The sequence below is a fragment of the Oncorhynchus tshawytscha genome, linkage group LG20, assembly GCF_018296145.1.
Source record: "Oncorhynchus tshawytscha isolate Ot180627B linkage group LG20, Otsh_v2.0, whole genome shotgun sequence".
In the NCBI taxonomy this organism is placed as follows: domain Eukaryota; kingdom Metazoa; phylum Chordata; class Actinopteri; order Salmoniformes; family Salmonidae; genus Oncorhynchus; species Oncorhynchus tshawytscha.
Window position 1 is genome coordinate 20,138,396 of NC_056448.1, and position 24,273 is coordinate 20,162,668.

The window sequence follows — 24,273 nt, forward strand, 5'->3', positions numbered from 1 at the left end:
ATAGCCCAAGTAGAGGTGGAAGAGCCACTATGCCATAATTAATCAGACATCAGAACTATGAAATAACACATATGGAATCATATAGTAACCAAAAAAGTGTTAAACAAATCAAAATATATTTTAGATTCTTCAAAGTAGCCATCCTTTGCCTTGCTGACAGCTTTGCACACGGTTGGCAAAATAAAATGTCCATCATGCATATTTAAATATAGGGTATTTGTTCCATGAACATAGAGAAATACAATTTGAGTCCAAAATACAATTTCATATGTTTATGTGCAATATTATGTTGGTGACATGGGGCATTACATCCGCCATTACATTGTGGTCGTTGACTGCACAGCTCCCTTAATCCCAAAAAGGGGAGACAAATTGTTCATTCCTTTTTAGGAAATCAGCACACACCCGTCTGTAGCTGTCCTGTTAAAAGAAGAAGGGAAGAGAGGGAAGAGACCCGGACTCATTACACTGTGTAAACCTGTTTAACCATCTCCGTCTAGACTAGCGGTCGTTGCCTTGTTGTCTGTCAAATTCAATTTTGGGGAATCAGAAGCCGCCTTGGCATGGAGGTCGAGGCAATTTCGCTGCCAATAAATCTCATATAACCAACAAGGGACTATGTTTAAAAGCCCTCCATTAGCTATTAAGAATGCAGAGATCTTCTTAGACTTGTTAGAGTTGCCCCTCGCAGTACCACTACTACACACACAGACTCAGACATCTCCCCCAATGACGCTTGACCACTTGCATGCAAAAGGCCTACAGAGTTCTGTCAAATCCAGCTGCTAAAGAAGTCATGTCTCTAAAAGATATGTGCTCTGTTTCGAACACTGTGTGGCATCACTGTAGAGTTGTTTCTGCATTGTGTCAGCACTTTGGCTTTTAGGCTATTATTTGTAGTCAAAGATATGGTGGGGAGATGCTTTGACACTTGAATATGCTAACATCCTTTAAAGTAATATTGGGATGAAAAAAATAACGAGTTAAAATAGGACTACGTTGAACAATAGTAAATATAGTCCAAAATCAATTCAATATTAATCAAATATTAGGCTAAACATTTGAACATAGTTTATCCAAAGGACCAAGGCACTCTTACCAGAATGTTGATGCAAAGTTAAAAGCCATATAATATAACATAACTATATGGAAATGTTAAAACCCTAGCAGACCACTGCTGGACGGATGGGTTGTAATAAAATTAATGGGTGGTAAATAGAGGCTGATCTGAGCCAGGTCACACAGCTGTCTGTCTGAAGGGCTGTGTCCTGTGGGAGAAAACATGAAGACTGACACATCTGCTTACTCTCTGTATAGTAAACTATTCACTCCAACACATTACAGTATTATAGTGAAATGACCAAGCACCCTGGTAGCAGCAGTAGAAAGGTATGAATTACGGGGAAGCCAGGGGGGGGGCTCCACCTCCCTGAATGAGACTATAGCTCCCTTAAATGCAAAGATTTTCCTTAGTACGTCCTCATTTTCACCATTTGTTTAGCCTTTATTCCAACGGATTAGATTTATCATTGTTTGCTTTTGTCAGTCAGCTATTTAGAGTGATCATTGCTTTGTTTTCAGGTGCGTGTGAGTAGTGGTGTTCTCAGTGCCATCCGTGGACAGAAGTAGTACACCATTTATTTAGCTTTATTTATTTATTTTCTATCAATATTTGTTTTCTTTCCTGGATCAGCTGATGTTGATGGTTGACAATATCACTAGACATCTGGTCTACAGCTTAGACACCATTGTGCATCCAATCCATTCAACAAGTCGTCTATAAGTTAATGACAGTAGGGCCCATAAGGTGACTCTTTTGGTTAGAAGAGGTTTTAAAATTCAGTTAGAAGCATTCAATTTTGAAATGGCATAGGCCTAGATTGTTTTTGGATTTGTGTACCCATGAACTGTATTCACGTCTAAACATAATTAAATGTTACATAGGTATAATTACACTTACAGTGCATTTACAGAGATGTCCAAGATCCAGGAATTCTAAAGTGTTTAAGTTCAATGTTCTAATTCAATTGTTAAATGCTTAGTAATGATAACTAATGTAAGGAAAGAACCGTAGTGTTTCATGTCGCACGACCTGTGAAGACTCCAAGTATTAACTCATGAATTATGGACAACTCATGAAGTAGAGTGTAAGACATGTTTTGATTCAACTCATGTATTATATTGAATGTAGGCTACCTGTGTGTGTTAATGTGTGTAAAGTGGAGGGTAGGCCACGGGCCGTGGTGCCGGCCTAGTGGAGGGTAAATGCAAGTAAATTCTGCAGAAAGATCTTTTCTGCAGAAAGATGCACTGAAAGTATAGGGAGGGGGGCATGTCCATAGGGGGAGCAAAATGTAAGATAAGTGACCGTTGAGGGAGTGTGGGCACACTTTTTGGTGTTTTGTAATGGCTTTTTAGGCTACATGCAGTTTGTATGATGGAATTATTTTGGAGTGAATGAACACAGGTAGCCTACTTTTTGAAGTGATTTGTTTGACAATCAGATGAAAATATCATGACTGGTTGTGTTAATACCGTTTAAATTATGTTTTTATCTTTAGGCTCAAGTGTGTGCACTCAATAAAGACCCCTGAATGTCATGGTGTAATTCCCACTCTGAGCAGTAGACTATCCTTTCTCCACCCTTTGAAGTAGGCTTACTGTAGTTGAAGTCAGGGGTGGACTGGCCATCTGGCATTTGCCCAGCTGGTCCATTTTCAGCAAAGTGGGTGCGTTTGCGCAAACTGATCGTATCCGGCTTATAATGGGGTCCTCAAGCAAACAAATGGGCCGGTGTGTTAGAAATGCCATGGCCGATTGATGGTCCCAGTCCGCCACTGGTTGAAGTGCATTCACAGACAGACACATGACAAAATAGACAGCCTAGCAAAATAGAAGTGACATTTGTCAATCCATCACAAACCTAAAATGCTATTTCCCACATGCAAAACCCTTTGTAATTATAAAATGAATGCACTTACACGAAAAATCTAACTTTACCATAAAAGCATGCATTATAACTTCATAACAGTCGTGGAGACTCGACTTCCATTGGTTGCCTCGAAAAGCATATCCTTGATTGCATGAAAAAGCTGTTTCAAGACAAATGTATTCCCTATTTCTTTCATTTCATATCTATGGCGAGGTCTCACAGAACCTTATATCCGCATTATGAGAAATTATGTGTATACATCAACAGAGAAGGAAGCAAGTTGGAGAAAAAAAAGTATTAGGTTACAGATCTGACTACACCTGTGCTGCCGCCTCCTGGACAGACATGACTGCCGAGCGCGTGCAGTGGCTGTAGTATAAACGAACAAGCAGTTTAAGAGCCGCACTCAAAGCTAGAGAACCGCGCATTGGGAGCGGGATGGCAGGGAGAGTAAAGCACCACGTCCTCCTCCTCATGGGGCTCTTGCTGACAGGGACCGCTACAGTCCGGGGAAGCAGAGGGGGAGCGATGCTTGATGAGGAGAGGGAGAAGGAAAACGACGCAGAGAGCCCGTGTGAAGTTAAAACCGTTACCGTTTCTACCCTGCCTGTACTCCGCGAGAATGAGTTCAGTTTCACCGGCGGTGGCTCGGGGAGCGTGGCCGGAGGAGGAGGGGAGTCCCGACTCCTTTTATTCGTTAGAACAGACCTACCTGGACGAATTTCCGTTATGGATGATCTTGACAACACCGCTCTCCCATATTTCACACTGGGTAAGAACATTATAATCTTACTGCCTCTTTACTGTCCCCCAATCCATCACTGGCTTTACAATGGTTGCTCATAGGGACCATATGCCTGGCCGGTGGTATAGACCATATTTACTGAATTACAATAATTGTTTTCGTACATTCAAAATGTAAATACTTATTCTACACAGTGAAGTGTCATCTAGGGCTGAACATGATGGCAGTTTAATGTTAACAACATGATAACCCAAGTAGAGGTGTGTTGGCCAATCAACGGGAAGAGCCACTGTGTCATATCTATCTGGTACAGGGAGTAAAACAGCGTTGGAAACTTATATATGTATCTAAACACCACTCATGTAATGAAAACGCAAGAATGAACTGGACACCATTAGTACATGGCTCTCTCACTCACCGCGCGCACATACACACACCAATTGGGTCATTTTTGTGTACTATGACAAATTATGACTGTAAGTGACATGCATAGCCTTAAGTATTAGGCAGTGAGGGAATGCATAGATTGGAATTTAGCTGTGCAAATCTGCATGAAATTGGTATTTTGTATTTTTATGAACACATTTTTCATAGCAGAAGACTAGGACATGTGCAGCATTGAAGGAAGTTAGATTAAGAAATGCATAATAATGTAAGCTTGCTACAGTGTCATAATTTTCTCATTGCAAATTGCAAGGTTTAGGCCAGGGCCCACATATGAGGTTGACTCTGCCTTGCATTGATTGAGTAGTGTTTATTTGTGTCCCTTAGAAAAATATCTTTATAAGCACAGCAGTGGGCCACAGTTGTCAATCTTCAAATAACATACACACAGTTAATCCTATATGAAAAACAAGGTTTTGGCTTTCCACACCTCCTGCCCATGAATATAATATATGCGCATGTGTATACCCATGTGGTTCTGTAATTGAATACCATATGCCTTAGAAGAACTAAGGGGCTTCAGTGATTGGACAGTGACTGTCAACCGTAGGCCTGTGTTATTGTAATGTGATAGTAAACAGCATGACTGTTTTATATTCACATTCAGAGGTAGTAGTCATCTGTGCGTGGGTCAACAGACTGTGTCAAACTAGTTGATATGTACAACCATATATACATTCCCTGAGTATGAATCATATAGACTCAATAGATGTGCTAATTTTTGTTGTGGTTCATACAATATACAGTATACCGTTCATTTTGAACTTGACCCCATGGCAATCGAACAATGACTATGCACAACACCTGACTAGTATAGTAACCCGCACATGTTGTGGAACCCATCTCTCGCTCTCTCTCTCTCTCTATGTCTCTCTCTCTGTCGGTCTGTCTCTCTGTGTCTCACTTTATCTCTCTCTCAGCCCAGCAGCATTGAGACTGCAGACTAAACAGACTGCAGGGTCTGGAGCATATGCTTGTAAATCACTTTCTTTTCTCATTAAGGACACGCGTCGACTCTTGAGTTAGGACTCTCTATCCTTCCATTCAACCAGCCAGCAAATTTGCTGTGCTCTCGCCATGACTGCTCTTTGTGTAGGGGGTGGGGATGGATTTAATCAGGTCTTGATTTAGATTAGTGCCTTCAGAAAGTATTCATACCATTTCTTATTCCACATTTTGTTGTGTTACAGCCTGAATTCAAAGTGTATATTCCCACCCATCTGCACACAGTACCCCATAATGATAAAGTGAAAATATGCTATTTTTTGTTTTTGCAAATTTATTGAAAATTAAATACAGAAATATCTCATTCACGTAAGTATTCACATCCCTGATCAGTACATGTTAAAATCACCTTTGGCAGGGCCTCCTGAGTGGCACAGTGGTCTAAGGTACTGCATTGAAGTGCTAGCTGTGCCACTAGAGATTCTGGGTTTGAGTCAAGGCACTGTTAACCCATTGGGCAGTGCACAATTGGCCCAGTGTCGCCCGGGTTAGGGGAGGGCTTGGAGAGCAGGGATGTCCTAGTCCCATCGTGCACTAGTGACACCTGTGGCGGGCCGGTTGCAGTGCACGCTGACACAGTCACCAGGTATACAGTGTTTCCTCTGAAATATTGGTGTGGCTGGCTTCCGGGTCAAGTGGGCAGTGCGGCTTGGTTGGGTTGTGTTTCAGAGAACATACGGCTCTCAACCTTTGCCTCTCCTGAGTCCGAATGGGAGTTGCAGCGATGAGACAAGACTGTAGCTACCAATTGGGGAGAAAAAGGGGTAAAAAAAAAGAAGAAGCACCTTTGGCAGCGATTACAGCTGTGAGTCTTTCTGGTTAAGTCTCTAAGACCTTTGCACACAATATTTGCACATTATTCTTTTTTACAGTTCTTCAAGCTCTGTCAAGTTGGTTGTTGATTATTTCTAGACAGCCATTTTCAAGCCTTGCCATAGATTTTCAAGCAAATTTCATTCAACAATGTAATTAATACACTCAGCAACATTCAATGTTGTCTTGGTAAGCAACTCCAGTGTATATTTGGCCTTGTGTTTTAGGTTATTTTCCTGCTGAAAGGTGAATTTGTCTCCCAGTGTCTGTTGGAAAGCAGACTGAACCAGGTTTTCCTCTAGGATTTTGCCTGCACTTACCTATATTCCATTTCTATTTATCCTAAAAAAACAATATTGTCCTTGCAGATGACAAGCATACACATAACATGATGCAGCCACCACCATGCTTGAAAATATGAAAAGTGGTACTCAGTGATGTGCTGCGTTTGATTTCCTCAAACATAACACTTTGTATTCAGGAAATCAAGTTAATTTCTTTGCCAATTTGTTTGTGCCTTATTGTAAACAGGATGCATGTTTTTCACTCTGTCATTTAGGTTAGTATTGTGGAGTAACTACAATGTTGTTGATCCATCCTCAGTTTTATCCTATCACAGCCATTAAACTCCGTAACTGTTTTAAAGTCACCATTGGCCTCATAGTGAAATTCCTGAGCTATTTCCTTCCTCTCCGGCAACAGAGTTAGGAAGGACATCTGTATCTTTATAGTGACTGAGTGTATTAATATCAAAAATGTGATTAATAACTTCACAGTGCTCAAAGGGATTTTCAATGTCTGCCTTTTTCTTACCCATCCACCAATAGGTGCCCTTCTTTGTGAGGCATTGGAAAACCTCCCTGGTCTTTTTGGTTGAATCTGTGTTTGAAATGTACTGCTTGACTGAAGGACCATACAGGGCCCTCATGTTAAACACTAAGCAAATCTTTACTCCTGAACTTATTTAAGCCATAGCAAAAGGGTTGAATACTTATTGACTCTGCTTTTAATTTTTAAATCATTTGTAAAAAATAAATTATGGGGTAGGCCAGTGACACAAAATCTGAATTTATTCCATTTTAAATTCAGACTGTAACACAACAAAATGTGAAAAAAGTCAAGGGGTGTGAATGCTTTCTGAATGCATTGTAGAAGCTCATTCACTGGGCAGCCTGGCTGGGTAGCAGTCAGACGTCAAGCCCCACAGCATGCACTGAGGGATTTTCTGGCGTCATCAGAATCCTTACCGGGTCAGTCAAAGGGGGCTCCAAGGTTATTTGTTGTGAATGGGGGAGATATGGTAACGTATCAGAATATTATTTTTGATGATATATTGTATCGTCTTGACAATATCGCAATAATGTTTTTTGCTCGTTTTTTGTACCTGCACCAAAAACTCACGTATTTTTCCTTCATAGCTTGTTTTCCATATTGAAAAAAAAATATTGGGCAAATTAGTATGACTGATCAAAACTCGGTTTCTCATGGCTCCCTCGTATCCCGCTGCAGCAGGCATGTAGTGAGCAATTTGTTTGTTACACCGAATTATAATAAAATCACAATTATCGAATGACAATACATATAGAATTGTGAGAAACGCAATACAGATCATATCTGCACCTTAGTATTGTGATGATCTTGTATTGTGAGATCCCTGGAAATTCCCAGATGTACAGTTGAAGTCGGAAGTTTACAAACACTTAGGTTGGAGTCTTTAAAACTCGTTTTTCAACCACTCCACAAATTTCTTTCTAACAAACTATAGTTGTAGCAAGTCGGTTAGGACATCTACTTTGTGCATGACACAAGTCATTTTTCCAACAATTGTTTACAGACAAATGATTTCACTTATAATTCACTGTATCGCCAGAGATTGTAACGTTCGTCGTTGGGAGAAAGAGAGGAGGACCAAGGTGCAGCGTGGTAAGTATTTATATTCTCTTTTAATGAACACGAATACTCAAACAAAACACGAGAACGAAATGAAAACAGTCCTGAACGGTGAAATACAAACACAGAACAGAAAATAAACACCCACGAAGCACAAGTGGGAAAAGGCTACCTAAGTATGATTCTCAATCAGAGACAACTAACGACACCTGCCTCTGATTGACAACCATACCAGGCCAAACGCAAAAACACAACATAGAAAATGGAACATAGACAACCCACCCAACTCACGCCCTGACCATACTAAAACAAAGACATAACAAAGGAACTAAGGTCAGAATGTGACAGAGATGAACGTACTTTGGTGGGAAAAGAGCAAATAATCCCAGAACAACCGTAAAGGACCTTGTGAAGATGCTGGAGGAAACAGGTACAAAAGTATCTATATCTACAGTAAAACGAGTCCTATATCGACATAACCTGAAAGGCCGCTCAGCAAGGAAGAAGACACTGCTCCAAAACCGCCATAAAAAAGACAGACAACGGTTTGCAACCGCACATGGGGACAAAGATCGTACTTTTTAGAGAAATGTCCTCTGGTCTGATGAAACAAAAATAGAACAGTTTGGGCATAATGACCATCGTTATGTTTGGAGGAAAAAGGGGGAGGCTTGCAAGCCGAAGAACACCATCCCAACCGTGAAGCACGGGGATGGCAGCATCATGTTGTGGGGGTGCTTTGCTAAAGGAGGGAATGGTGCACTTCTCAAAATAGATGGCGTCATGAGGAAGGAAAATGATGTGGATATATTGAAGCAACATCTCAAGACATCAGTCAGGAAGTTAAAGCTTGGTCGCAAATGGGTCTTCCGAATGGACAATGACCCCAAGTATACTTCCAACAAAGTCAAGGTATTGGAGTGGCCATCACAAAGCCCTGACCTCAATCCTATAGAAAATGTGTGTGTAGAACTGAAAATGTGTGTGAGCAAGGAGGCCTACAATCCTGACTCAGTTACACCAGCTCTATCAGGGGGAATGGGCCAAAATCCACCCAATTTATTGTGGAAAGCTTGTGGAAGGCTACCCGAAACATTTGACCCAAGTTAAAAATGTGAAGGCATTGCTACCAAATACTAATTGAGTGTATGTAAACTTCTGACCCACAGGGAATGTGATGAAAGAAATGAAAGCTGAAATAATTCTCTCTACTATTGTGACATTTCATATTCTTAAAATTACGTAGTGATCCTAACTGACCTAAGACAGGGAATTTTTGCTAAGATTAAATGTCAGGAATTGTAAAAAATCTTCCGACTTCAACTGTAGTTATTTGTAGGAAATGGATAGTACCTGTATCCAAACTGGCAGTTGATATCCACTTACACGACAGTATGTCCTTGTTGTGGTTTATTTTTTTAAGTAAAGGGCACCTCAGTATGACAGTATTGACAAGTTAACACGAAGATAGATAGCCATACAGTATAGTGATATTATGTGTCAATGTTGGCTTTTTTCTCCAAGTAATGGTAGTACTACTGACAGTGTATGTGGTGGTATTCCTGACAGTATGTATGCCATGAGGCCATCATATTGTACTCTGTGTTTTTATTCTAAGTGGTGTAGTCTACTGTAATAGTAGCTGACATGTTCCTGATGCTCCCAACAATATAGCTGGCATATTTGTTTGATTTCTGATTGAACAATAAAGCAAATAGAGGGGATTAAAGGGAAACATTAACTATGAAATCAGAATGACTTGGTGGGAGGGGAATCCCACACTATCCCATCAGTATTTTTTACCGTATCTGTTTTCCCTCTCCTTTCTTACATAACGTCAAAATGTTGACGCCCCAGGATGATACCAAGACTTAGCCCTTACTGCACACACGCTAACACATTATGAAACACAGACGCAGATGGACACATCTCCCTTTATTCAAAAGCAGAATAGTGAGACTCCACTCGGCTCCCTCAGTTCCCATCTCTGCATTTTAATTTGTGAATGAAGTATGGTGGTCACAGGTAGGCTGGAGGGGGAGTGTTTCACTGACCGGTCTTTCAGATGCTCGCCCCTCTGGCCACAGCGCCCAGTCTTGATTTATTACCAAGAATGTCATTGAGAATGGATGAGCATAGAAGGCACAGAAGGAAAAGGACGCATAGGAATCCTTTTCCCCCCATTTATCTCTTTCCCATTTTTGTGCATCATTTAAAAGCAGGGCGACACACCAGAATATGCAGTGGCCACTGCTCTGCTCTGTGTTGGCATCTGCAAGATGGTGCATTTTGTTATGCCTTAGTGTTTTTGGTTAGATCTGTGTGTGGGTGTGTTTGTGTATGCAGTTTTAAGTTTCCTGTTTAAAATTAAAGGCTATAAATAATGCACCTTATAAACTTCTTACTGGCAAATCCAGATGATGAATTTGACAGATTTTAGAGCTACTTGGGCTCAAAGGAAATCACTTTGTTCAGTACTGTACATGGCTGATTTTGAAACACCTCATTACCGACTAACCTTATAAAGCATTGAGGCACCTAGTGGAAGACCAACAGTTCAAATTCAATTCTCCTTTATCTTTTCTGACATCTACACTGTTTCCTTTCCAGCACTTATCATGTTTCTGTATACCATATTATCACTCTATTGGCTTGTCCTCGCCAACCTTTCACCATCTCACTTACTCACTCACTCACTCACTCACTCACTCACTCACTCACTCACTCACTCACTCACTCACTCACTCACTCACTCACTCACTCACACACTCAAACCTGTCTGGCAGATAGGGGATTGAAAGCAACTGTGGAGAGTAAGGGGAGGGGAAAAAATAAATAGAAAAAGCAAGTTGGCTCCAGTGGAGAGGTACATACCCTGTGGGCCAGAGTGCTGTACTCACGGCGGTACGTCTCAATCACACGTCAGGGTTTGAGCTGCATACTGCTGGGGGAGCAGGGAGGGGTGTTGAGAGTGCAGTTGGGGTCAGGGTACACTGTGGAGCTAAGATGGGAGTCTGAAAGCCTCCTGTCATAAAGGACCTGGATCTGTCATGAGTCCCTGGATTTGTTCCATTGTGGGTTTGTGATCAGAATTTTCTCTGTCTGTTGCTTGGTGTTACTCATTGTCTATGACGATAAGAAAATATTTTAAACAGTACGGCAATGTCATATGTCAGTCAAATGATTAGCATTGCTTAACAATGACATCACCTGTCAGTCCTGAGGATACAGTTGCCTGAGGTGTTGTATTTGTAGGCCGTCAAGTTCTATCTGGTCTTCTTCAGTTTTGTGTAACCTCTGGACGGGTATTCTCGCTACAGCTAAGATACATTCTCATTTTCAGTATTGACTATCACTCTTAGTAAAAGCATTTTTTAAAGAAAGCCCTACCGTTATTATTAGCAAAAGCCTCTTTGTTCCACAAGAATTCAGAGATTGTTTCTCACCTTGCCAAACATCCAGTCATTGTGAGTGAACACAGGAAAGGTTGAGGGTGTTTTTGACTAATCAGTGTCAAGGCTCAAGCTCATAGTTAATGTGCCAATTTAACCAGGCTGCAACGGGCTAAGTGATGGCTTCAGCCGTGGATTCGGGAAGGAATTGTGGTCAGCGACCCATGATGATTGCATCTCTCCTCAGCATGACTTGTGTTAGTAATGGAGTGTGTTACAGGAAGCACCGCTCGCTCATGTCGCTGTCAAGTTGTGGTTGTTGTTCAAATCTGGAATCAGCTGGTTCTTTTGGCTATGTTGCAGGGTTGACATTTTTGGCACAATTGTGCCATCTTATCCCATGTTAGTAGTAGTGTTGCTTTTCAAATGTTGTATTGTACTGTTCGTTCCTTTGTCCTTCCATCCAAAATGCATCTCAATGGATCAATCATTTATCTTGCAATCAGGTATTTGTCGGATGTCAATAATAGCGTTGGGGTTCGTTCCTTGTCAATCATTGGCTCATTGGTGAAATTAGCATTCAGACAATATCTTTAATTAAATCAATCAAAAACCTTTATTAACTTCTTGGATATAGGGGGCGCTATTTTAATTTTTGGATGAAAAACGTTCCTGTTTTAAACAAGATATTTTGTCACGAAAAGATGCTCGACTATGCATATAATTGACAGCTTTGGAAAGAAAACACTCTGACGTTTCCAAAACTGCAAAGATATTGTCTGTGAGTGCCACAGAACTGATGTTACAGGCGAAACCCAGATAAAAATCCAATCAGGAAGTGCCGCATTTTTTGAAACCGCCTCATGCCAATGACTCCTTATATGGCTGTGAATTGGCCACGAATGAGCTTAGGCTTTCTGTCGCTTCCCCAAGGTGTCGACAGCATTGTGACATATTTGTAGGCATATCATTGGAAGATTGACCATAAGAGACTACATCTACCAGGTGGTCGCTTGGTGTCCTCCGTTGCAATTATTATCTCCAGCTGCAGTATTTTTCCGTTCACTTCTGATGAGAAACCAACTGTCACGACTGATATATTATCGAATAGATATGTGAAAAACACCTTGAGGATTGATTCTAAACAACGTTTGCCATGTTTCTGTCGATATTATGGAACTAATTTGGAAAAAAGTTTGGCGTTGTAGTGACTGCATTTTCCGGTCTTTTTCTTAGCCAAACGTGATGAACAAAACGGAGCTATTTTGCCAACACAAATAATCTTTTTGGAAAACATTTACATTTGCTATCTAACTGAGAGTCTCGTCATTGAAATCATCCGAAGTTCTTCAAAGGTAAATTATTTTATTTGAATGTTTTTCTTGTTTTTGTGAAAATGTTGCCTGCTGAATGCTAGGCTTAATGCTATGCTAGGCTATCAATACTCTTACACAAATGTTTGTGTAGCTTTGGTTGAAAAGCATATTTTGAAAATTTGAGATGACAGTGTTGTGAACAAAAGGCTAAGCTTGTGTTTCAATATATTTATTTCATTTCATTTGCGATTTTCATGAATAGGAAACGTTGCGTTATGGTAATGCGCTTGAGGCTATGATTACCATCCCGGATACGGGATTGCTCGTCGCTAGAGGTTATTGCAATTGCAAACAGAAGTTGACAACAGGAACATAGCATGCATGTTTCCAAGTATGTTCTGCAAAATAGTAAAGGGTCCAAGTTATTTTATTAAGCCCGAAGTTCAGCCTTAGTGATGTCACTGCCTACGTCATTACCTTCTACTCATGAGACCATGCCCATGCATACACAACTATACAAACAAGAGTTTCAGTGTTATCTAAAGGCTCAGCAGTAAATGTCCACTCCCCAAGTTGATTTATAGTGGAATGTCTGACTAGCCTCTTATCTCTTTCACTCCTTTGCAGAGTTCTGTCTCACAGTCACACATTTCTCAAACCGTTTCTTTATAAGAGGTAGACTAGAAAAGACTGTGGAACAATATTCAACCTTTATAATGAATATAACTATCTATATATCTATATCTGTAGTCTAGGACCCTATACATGTAAGGAGGGAGGGGTCTTATAACCCCTCCCCTTCTATTAATACAACATAAGCATAATCAACTATTATAATACATCAAACATTTGGTACAGACCCTATCATGACCCCATGGTGAACCCAACAATAGCTTCACATAAGCATAGCTTAAAGGGCGAATCCGCCACTTTTCAACCTCATTCATTATCTTCAGCACCAAACCAGTGTCTACATATGCGAAAATGGTGTGTTTCTATGATGTGGTTAAAAAACACATGAGAAGAAAGGTCTTTAAAATATGCTTCTGTGACATCATAGGGCATGATTAACAAGTTATAACCTTTGATGTCATCGGTTAGAACTTTTTAACTTAATTTTTTTTCCTACAAAATGTAGAAAGGTAACATTTTCACATAATGTAGACACTGGTATTGTCCTGGAGATCATGAAAATGCTGTTTGAAGATCTGACTAGAGAAAAACAAATGAATCGTTGTGCAAATGGGATAAAATTGCTAGCTATTTCTGCATTTAGATTTTGGCATGACATTTGTTTCAAAATACTGCTTTGTGTGACTGAGGCCAGAATTCAATAGTAACACATTAAGATATGGCGTAGGAGTAGAGAAGACTTTGTTCCCCATCCTCACCAGTCAGTTGCTGTGTAGCTAACACCTTCTTCCACAACCACTCATAGGGCTATATGACTGTCAGAGGAGATGTCATTGACACTCTGCTCACAATTAAAGATAGGCTTGAGACGTGTAGTACTAATGACAGGCTGCCTGGTTACTAATCAAGTACCATTCTGTCAATCTGTATTCCACAGAGGCTCTTCTCCGTTTTTTGCTCTGAAAGCTTCCAGAGGTTCAGTGACAACCCCAGGGATGGAGCCAGTAGAGGTCATCTTGCCGTCTTCACCTATCTCATCTTTGTTTGGTGTCAATTGAAACCAGGGGTCCACACTCTTGTCATGACATCAACAGAAAAATAAAGTGCCAGCCAATCATGCTTCCTCTCTGGCCGGATGAGCCCAATACTGACAGTCAGCCCTTTGATAGATTTCTGTTGGGCTTTGCTGCAGTGGTTATCATATAATATAGTGCCGCTATCCTGCTGTAACGGACTCCCTCCAAGCCCCTCACACGCTTCTGTCTTTATGGCCAACTTTAACATTCAGTGTAAGGGGATCGAATATCTCAGATGATTTAGCTTTATCTCTTCTTAGTCTGGATCCTTGTCAGAAACAGGAAGAGTGGTACGTCAATCAATCAAATGTATTTATGAAGCCCTTCTTACATCAGCTGATGTCACAAAGTGCTGTACAGAAACCCAGCTTAAAACCCCAAACAGCAAGCAATGCAGGTGTAAAAGCACGGTGGCTAGGAAAAACTCCCTAGAAAGGCCAGAACCCAGGAAGAAACCTAGAGAGAGGAACCAGGTTATGAGGGGTGGCCAGTCCGCTAAATAATTCACCAAAGATGTATAAATGTTCTACACATAAACTTTAAAGAGCTATGCAGTCTGTGGGAAGTAAATGTATATTAACATGACACTGATTTATACAAGTTATTATGTTTAGTTAATCCGCTTGCTCTTTGGTCTGCTCTGGTGTCCCCTGCCACTTAATAAAAAGTAGACTTCCTAATGGATGCCCTCTTAAAATAAAATCATTTTTACAATAGAAGCCAAAGGATAAGGACACGGTGTGGAGTAGAGGGGGGAAGGGGGTGTGCTAGGCTGAATTCTGTCACTTTGCATTAAGAGGCTGTAGAGTGTTCCTCCTCGAACAAAACACTATTTGGATAACATGTTGAATAATTGAATAGTTTCAATGATGCTTGTACTGTGTTTTGGGTTTCCTCTAAAGTACTATCACTGCTGCAATGACAATTTGATTTGGGATATGACAAAAGAGGCTGCTTTTGAGATAACAAAAGACAAAGCTGAGTGACAGGCAGAGAGTAGTACGGAGGGGGGTTGGGGGTTTCAGAACTTAAAAGGATAAAGAGAATGAAAATGCAACAAACAGTAAAAACAGAGAATTAACAGGACCTCATTTCATTACTGGGTATACTGTATAAATGAATACCAATATGTGGCTTCTACGCAAAGTCATCCAACTCCCAAGGTAGAATTTGATAAACCATGGCACAGATTGAAGCCTGCACTTGAAATGTACTATTAAAACCACTGGCTTTTCCTCCATCGATGCCATTTTACAGGTTATTGTTTTCCTATCCCTTTTCCTATTGTACTAGGCACATTTTATTTCTGTCAATATCAGTCCCCGGCAGGCAGATTTTATTTTCAGTTCTCTGCAGTGTGGAATAATGATAGGTGCATGACGGTGTCAGGTGATGGAGTTTTAACTAAGTCAACTTAATTTGTGTCTGCTCTCCTCTTCTCCTGTGCCCTATACCCGATGCTCTGGCATGTTGTTAAAAACCCAACTGGTTATGCTGGGGGTAGTCTTTCTCCTAGTAGTCCTTTCTATAGCTGACATGAGGCCTGTCTTACATGATAAACTGACAATAAGCGACCAGGGCCCCCGCTTTAACACATCCATCCAGCCCTGGCAGGGGAAGCGGGCACCTCTGCTAGTCTGCAGACGTCCCTCCGTACCCTTGCTGATCCCCGGCCTGCCATGTTTCCTGTGCCACTCTGCCTGGGCGTCGGATGCTTTCAAACATTGTGGTCATCTCTGTTGTTTTCACACCCTGTCGTCAAAACCTGCTTCTTCTAACAAGCAGAGAATGCCACTATTTATTTTATAAAAAAATTACAACTCAAAAAAAATAAAAATATTTGCTTATTCTACTCTCGTCTAAGGACATACATTTTCTGTTGCTGCAAAAAAAATGGTATTTTGTTCCGTATGAGTATTTTTTTGCCTGTCAGAGTAGGTTTAATTTCTCTGAAAAGCCAATGGCACCAGGAAAAGAAGACCAATTCAATTTTTCAGGATTAGGAGAAAATGAGAAATGAAAGTGGAATAGAAAATATTGCTTTGCAAAAAGCATTCATGTTACATAACACCTTTTTTAGATGATTATTTCCCCCTTTGCAATTACATATAGATTCCCAGTTAGTTCTTTCTCCCTTTCGACAATTCAGCTTCAATACAATTCTTTCAGTAAAGCCAAATACGTTTCCAGCATCCAATATTTTCATAGTTTATTTTTGTCATAGACGATAATAATCTTAATCCTTTTATTTATTTTCTCTAGACAACCAAGTAATCATGAATAAACAACATCGATATCAGATAGAGCCTACACAGTATTAGTATACCATCAGCTTCACCACGCCATAAGTACGGACAGCTAGCTAGACAATGTCTAATGTTGGAAGAAGAGTGTGTTTCTACCAGGATCAAAGGCACAGTGGAATCAATGGTCTCTCGGTGGCTGACTCACTCAGTTGGACTGTCATCTCCATCTTCAGCATCTTCAGCAAAATGAAATCCAAACGGCCAGCAAACGTCCTCCTCCGGGCTACCAGGCCCCGGTCGCTACAACAAGGCCAGGAGTAAACACCGTGCATCACTCTGTTTTTGGGCTCCAGTTGTTCTCCGGTTTATTCGAAGGTGACCTCTACCTCTAGCCTGGGTCTTTTTAGCTACACTTCCTCCTTCTTTCATTTTAAACTGCAGAGAGAAGGCGTGCTGTATACCAGAGTAGAAGAATGATTCAGGGAGACCAAGCATATCTTTTTTTAAAGCAAGGTGCCTGCTTGACTCTTAGTTTTTATATTTTGCTGTAGTATGTGTGTAAAGTAATTGCAAAAATGAAATCGTTAAACTTTATTACAAATTGTATTTACTATTTTCATTATTTAAACATGTGGTAACATTAGAAATGGACTTTTAGACAAGCATAGAATCAAAATCTAAAGTGTGATTCCTAATTGAATTTGACCATTGTCTTGGCTTAGATACATTATCACTCCGGTAAATTTAAAGACCCATATAATTTGATTACCTACAGAATTCCCTTTAGGCTTCACCTTGGAGTGCCGCCACCACAACACATTCTCCCTATGATCACGGATCCCACAGACGCTCCTGAACCTTTTATCTATGCTTATGTATTTGTTCAGATATACCCTGGCCTACCTCATCAGTTTCTGTCATTTAAAAAAAAACCCACAGAGAACAAAGGATAGCTACAAGACATGCAATTAGATTCACATCAGCCTTAATTTCACACCTTGGAGTGAAAACGGAGCCATGTGGTGATGTACCAAGGTGTTTAGGAAAGTTCACAACTTTCGATGTGTTTTAACAGGGAAATTTTACAGAGTCCCATTTCTATTTCCCCCCTCACAATATGTTTCTGTGAGATCCCATCTTAGCTGTAATTCAGCACAGCCAAAAACTACTGCAATGAGTCCCACCAAACATGCACTTCTGGTAAGCCTTGAGGGACATTGGGAGTTGGACCCCACACACTTATACACTATCTCTAATTCAGTCTCATTAGTATGCTATAAACTCTCTCACTTTCTCTCTCTCTATCTTTTCCATTCTGAAGCTTAGTGTGCACACACACACGCGCACACACACACACACACACACACACACACACACACACACACACACACACACACACACACACACACACACACACACACACACACACACACACACACACACACACACACACGCACACACACACTCCCAGTGTGAGTTTGACAGGTATTGTGTATATCTGCTCTGGATTAGCTGGGATCTTGCACTAATTATCCTGTAGAAGAAGTGTTCTAGTGCAAAGCTATATAATACCCAGGCCCTGTAGGTCCCACGTGTTTAGAGTGGGCTAAGAGCCGTGTCAAGGTGAGCGACGGTTACGTGCATAGCATGAATTTACAGCTCTGTGTGTGTGTGTGTGTGTGTGTGTGTGTGTGTGTGTGTGTGTGTGTGTGTGTGTGTGTGTGTGTGTGTGTGTGTGTGTGTGTGTGTGTGTGTGTGTGTCGCCGAGGTTAAGAATACAGGTCGGTGATAGAAACGGCTTGTCCCTCATCACCACTCGACACAACAGAATGATGTTTTTTTATTTTATTTGTGAGTATTATGTGTACAGCGAAGGTTAAATCCTCTTGAAGGACGCTATACACAAACACAGTGGAAATTGTCAAGCATATGTAGTTGAAATTGAGTAAAATTATGATTTTGTGTAATAACTAATACATTCTGTGTTGATGCAACCACATGCACACCGACAATTATACGTCGGCATATTCTTTCATATTTCTCATCTCTCACTGTACCTTGGGTAGCAAAAAAATAAACCAGTGTGTCTCCATCTGGCTTGGCATTTTACCCAATATAAATCATGGAGAAAGAAATATGATCTGCAGTATTCAGCATGCTTTGCAAAGACACCCTTCATTTGGTTGGCAGAACGTTGCTCTCCAACAGGAACAGGTTGCCAACAGAGCTAAATTAAACAGTGATTTCGTGCTTCTCTCTCCCTGAATTGCCAGTTTGCAAAGTGTTTTGGCCTAGTTGTGGTGTCGTTGTGACCACTGGCTATTTTGATTCTGTCGCCCTAACAGCCATCTGTATGTATTAAAATCCCCATGGTGAGAACAGCTGTGTCTTTGATGGTGAGGAGGAAAGTGTTCATCTCCCAATCCCACTGCCAGAGGGGCTTAAGCTGAAGTACTGCCGCTTTAACTAGCCATCTCCCCACAGAGTCAACTTTTTTTATTTGTGTCATTGTATATATTGTAACACAATATTTGTTTTTAGCAAGAACGTCCTCACCTTTGATGTTACGAATAACAATACGGAGGACAACAAATATTTCTGTTAAGATGGAGGTGAATCATAATTTCAGTTATAATGAGTTGATGTGAGTCAGTCAAGTATTCGGTTTACAAAACATCACGGCATCCAAGGCAACTTGGCAGGTTCTCATTTAAAAAAATAATAATATTCCCCCCTCACACACGCAAAACCCTATCCGTGGCGAGTCGAACTGAAGCCGAAGCTGAGCTGTGTGGTAATCGCGTCATGTGCCACTTAGGCATGCAATCAAACAGTGACCCGGGGCCATGAACAAGAGCTGGAGCAGCCATGATCAGGAAGTAGCAGCCCTCTCATGCAGAATTCACCACACTCCAATTACCATTCAGGTGAAAAGAAGGAGTGAAGACGGAAGGAATATTAATGACTTGCTGCTCTGATTCCTAGCTTCTAGGGAACATAATGCTAGTGGCATCAACAGGCAGCAGAGAGCAATTTGGTCTGATTGCTGTTAAACATGAAGGCTAGCTAGTGGACACAATCAAGCACTAAATTAATTTGCATTTCATTTGCTTGGGTTATTTGCATCTTGGTTTAATGAGGAAGTAGTGGAAATGTGGAAGCTGTTAGCAAGTTGCAATGACAGGCCGACATCTTCATGTGGATTGTCCTCTCTGACCGTAGAGATCCTATTAAATTATAATTCCTACTTCTTTGTTTCTGACAGCCTTGACATTAAGCTGATATTATTATATTATTATTTATATTATTATACTATATTATTATACTGACACAAACAATGGCAATATAGTGATAATGGAAATGCACTCATATGCAGGAATGAAAATACTTTATATAAATAACTAACTAAAATATGTATTTTTTAAAATCTTGTTGGGAAATTCTTTTGAAAGATACTTATTGTAAAAACACTGTTGTTGTAAAATAGCCCCTTCTCAGCGTAGCATACCTTGAATACACAACATAACTTTATCTGTAGCCCATATGAGCCCAAATTAGCTTTGGAACATTGAACGTGCACCAGTCAGCAAATTTCCCCAGGATTAGTAAGCTATTTGCTAAGGATCCCCTTTCATACCTAACAGGATTGTAAGCCGATCCAGAGCTTCCTCAATGTCCTCTTAGCCCACGTTCTTTTTTTTCTCCCATTCATAATCTCCTGTAACATTATTTTATGTGCTTTGAATTAAAAAGGCTGGGTGTAGCATGAGTGAGATTTTGAATTGGGTACAGTAAGAATTATCATTTGTTTAAGCCCGGACTTCAAAGATACAGAGATACCATGGAAATAGGAGCTGTTGGAGGGCTGTAAAAGAAAGTGTTTCCATATCCTTTCAGATGTTGATGGAAGCTTGACTAAAGTCAAGTTTTGCCAAATAGAACATCTCTGGATCCTTTAGCTTTTATCTCAATATCCTTATTTCCAAGACCCTTACTGTATTGAGCCATTAGCTGACAGTAATACACACACACACTTGATAAGAACCCAAACAAACAGAAACAAGTTGTATATTGTAGCTCTTTTCACAGGTGTTTGCACACCATGCACAGTGCCTTCTCCACATCAGCACCCAGCAAACGTGTGAGCGCTCTTCCTTAACATGAACGCAATCAGTGCAAATGCACTTTTAACTCTATAATGGCGATGGCTCAACAAACATCATTAATGAAATAGTTAATGATAATAATTATGGGATCCATAATAAAAGTTAGTTGAATTTCCAATGTGTTATCACTAAGATTCAACCATCTAAAAGCACAACCAAATTCCATTGGAAAAACAAACAGTCTGATTTTGGTTTAGTTGTCACCCAAATGTCTATTACTGTGCTATCAACCATTTTAAAAGCACAGCAAAGTTCAAATGGGAATACTATGTCAGATATTTTATTTCATTTATACAACAGATTGTGTTATCACTGTGCTTCATCTAATAGCAGAACCAAATGACCTGGATTGTAGTTGAGACTACATTAAAAGCACATGTTGGAATTGATCCTTGCCGTTCGAGATTCTGCGCAGATTATTACAGCAACTGTGAAGATCTCCACAGACCTGCGATGACCTATGCATGCGATCTTGAACATGCACACTTTACATGATTACATAGGAAAACATTTATAGTTACTAACCTCAAAATGTGGCCATAGATGTTAATAAATGTAAGTTTGAATGTTACATTAGTTTGTAAAATGTGCCTTATTTTTTGGGTTATTTTATAGTGCCTACAGAAAGTATTCACACCACTTGACTTTTTTCACATTTTGTTGTGTTACATCCTACACACAATATCGCACAATGTAAAAATGAAAATCTCACATAATAAGTTGCATGGACTTACTCTGTGTGCAATAATAGTGTTAAACATTCATTTTGAATGACTACCTCATCTCTGTACTCTACACATACAATTATCTGTAAGGTCCCTCAGTCGAGCAGTGAATTTCAACACAGATTCAACCACAGAGACACAGAGACCTCGCAAAGAAGGGCACCTATTGGTAAAAATAAAAAAAGCAGACATTGAATATCCCTTTAACCATGGTGAAGTTATTCATTACAATTTGTATGATGTACAGGCGTCTTTCCTAACTCAGTTGCAGGAGAGGAAGGAAACTGCTCAGGGATTTCACCTCGAGGCCAATGGTGACTTTAAAAGAGTTACAGAGTTTAATGGCTGTGATAGTAGAAAACAACTGAGGATGGGTCAACGACATCGTAGTTACTCCACAATACTAACTGATTGAGTGAAAATAAGGAAGCCTATACAGAATAAAAATATTCAAAAACATACAGTTGAAGTCGGAAGTTCACATACACTTAGGTTGGAGTTATTAAAATTAGTTTTTCTACAACTCCGCAAATGTCTTGTTAACAAACTATAGTTTTGGCAAGTCGGTTGGGACATCTATTTTGTGCATGACACAAGTAATTTTTCCAACAATTGTTTACAGAAAGATTATTTCACTGTATCACAATTTCAGTGGGTCAGAAGTTTACATACACGAAGTTGACTGTGCCTTTAAACAGCTTGGAACATTCCAGAAAATTATGTCATGGCTTTGGAAGCTTCTGTTAGGCTAATTGACATCATTTGAGTCAATTGGAGGTGTACCTGTGGATGTATTTCAAGGCCTATCTTCAAACTCAGTGCCTATTTGCTTGACATCATGGGAAAATCAAAAGAAATCATCCAAGACCTCAGAAAAAAAAGTCTGGTTCATCCTTGGGAGCAATTTCCAAACACCTAAAGGTACCATGTTCATCTGTACAAACAATAGTATGCAAGTATAAACACCATGGGACCACACAGACATCCTAATGCTCAGGAAGGAGACACGTTCTGTCTCCTAGAGATTAACATACTTTGGTGTGAACAACAGCAAAGAACCTTGTGAAGATGCTGGAGGAAACGGGTACAAAAGTATCTATATCCACAGTAAAACGAGTCCTATATTGACATAGCCTGAAAGGCCGCTCAGCAAGGAAGAAGAAACTGCTCCAAAACCGCCAAACAAAAGCCAGACTACGGTTTGCAACTGCACATGGAGACATAGATCGTACTTTTTGGAGAAATGTCTTCTGGTCTGATAAAACAAAAATAGAACTGTTTGGCCATAATGATCATCGTTATGTTTGGAGGAAAAAAGGGGAGGCTTGCAAGCCGAAGAATACCATCCCAACCATGAAGGACAGGGGTGGCAGCATCATGTTGTGGGGGTGCTTTGCTAAAGGAGGGACTGGTGCACTTCACAAAATAGATGGCATCATGCAGAAGAAAAATTCTGTGGATATATTGAAGCAACATCTCAAGACATCAGTCAGGATATTAAAGCTTGGTCGCAAATGGGTCTTCCAAATGGACAATGACCGCAAGCATACTTCCAAAGTTGTGGCAAAATGGCTTAACTTCTTAGGGAGGATGTTCCCTCGGGGGATCAAATCAGCGGGTAGTCAGCGGATATTTTAGAGCGTCACTGATCGTTTTTCGATAAAATTCAAACTTTCATTAAAACACACATGCAAGGTATTGAATTAAAGCTACACTCGTTGTGAATCTAGCCACCGAGTCAGATTTGTAAAATGCTTTTCGGCGAAAGCATGAGAAGCTATTATCTGATAGCATGTAACACCCCAAAAGACCCGTAGAGGATGTAAACAAAAATAATTAGCGTAGTCGGCGCTACACAAACCGCACAATAAAATATAAAACATTCATTACCTTTGACCATCTTCTTTCTTGGCACTCCTTGATGTCCCATAATCAATACTGGGTCTTTTTTTGGATTAAATCGGTCCATATATAGCCTAGATATCGATCTATGAAGACTGTGTGATAAACGGAAAAAAATAGCGTTTCATAACGTAACGTCATTTTTTAAAAGTTAAAAAGTCGACGATAAACTTTCACAAAACACTTCGAAATACCTTTCTAATGCAACTTTAGGTATTACTACACGTTAATAAGCTATAAAAATCATCAGGAGGCGATGTAAATTCGATAGTTGGCCGTGTGGAAAAAAATGTCCGGAAAAAAACAGAGACAATGCCTCAGGTCGGTGGTCGGAGGGAATCGGTTCCCTTTGGTCGGATCTACCAAGAATCAAATCAGAATCAAATGAGGAGACTCTATACATCCTGTGGAAGCTGTAGGTACTGCAAGCTCGGCCTCATTTAATACGGTTCACCTTTAACAATTCATGGAAGTGGCGCATGGATATTTTTTTTCCATCTCCAGTGATCAGATTTTCCTGCGCTTTTCGATGAAACAGACGTTCTGTTATAGTCACAGCCGTGATTTAAACAGTTTTAGAAACGTCTGAGTGTTTTCTATCCACACATACTAATCATATGCATATACTATATTCCTGGAATGAGTAGCAGGGCGCTGAAATGTTGCGCGATTTTTAACAAAAAGCTGCGAAAATTCGCAGCCTCCCCAAGATTAAGGACAACAAAGTCAAGGTATTGGAGTGGCCATTACAAAGCTCTGACCTCAATCCTATAGAAAATGTATGGGTAGAACTGACAAAGCGTGTGCGAGCATGGAGGCCTACAAACCTGACTCGGTTACACCAGCTCTGTCAGGAGGAATGGGACAAAATTCACCCAACTTATTGTGGGAAGCTTTAGGAAGGCTACCTGAAACGTTTGACCCAAATGAAACAATTTAAAGGCAAAGCTACCAAATACTAGTTGAGTGTTTGTAAACTTCTGACGCA

The 24,273-nt window shown here is 40.3% G+C and overlaps 1 protein-coding gene across 1 annotated transcript in view; it reads left to right on the plus strand.

Annotated features, from left to right (window-relative positions):
* Window positions 1-3,270: 3,270 nt before the first annotated feature.
* LOC112219326 (astrotactin-2-like) overlaps window positions 3,271-24,273 on the plus strand; it is a 407,720-nt gene continuing 386,717 nt past the window's right edge. The window contains exon 1 of the mRNA XM_024380472.2: window positions 3,271-3,704. Within this exon, the coding sequence (XP_024236240.2) occupies window positions 3,371-3,704 (334 nt within the window). The 5' untranslated portion in view covers window positions 3,271-3,370. The remainder of the gene's footprint in view (window positions 3,705-24,273) is intronic.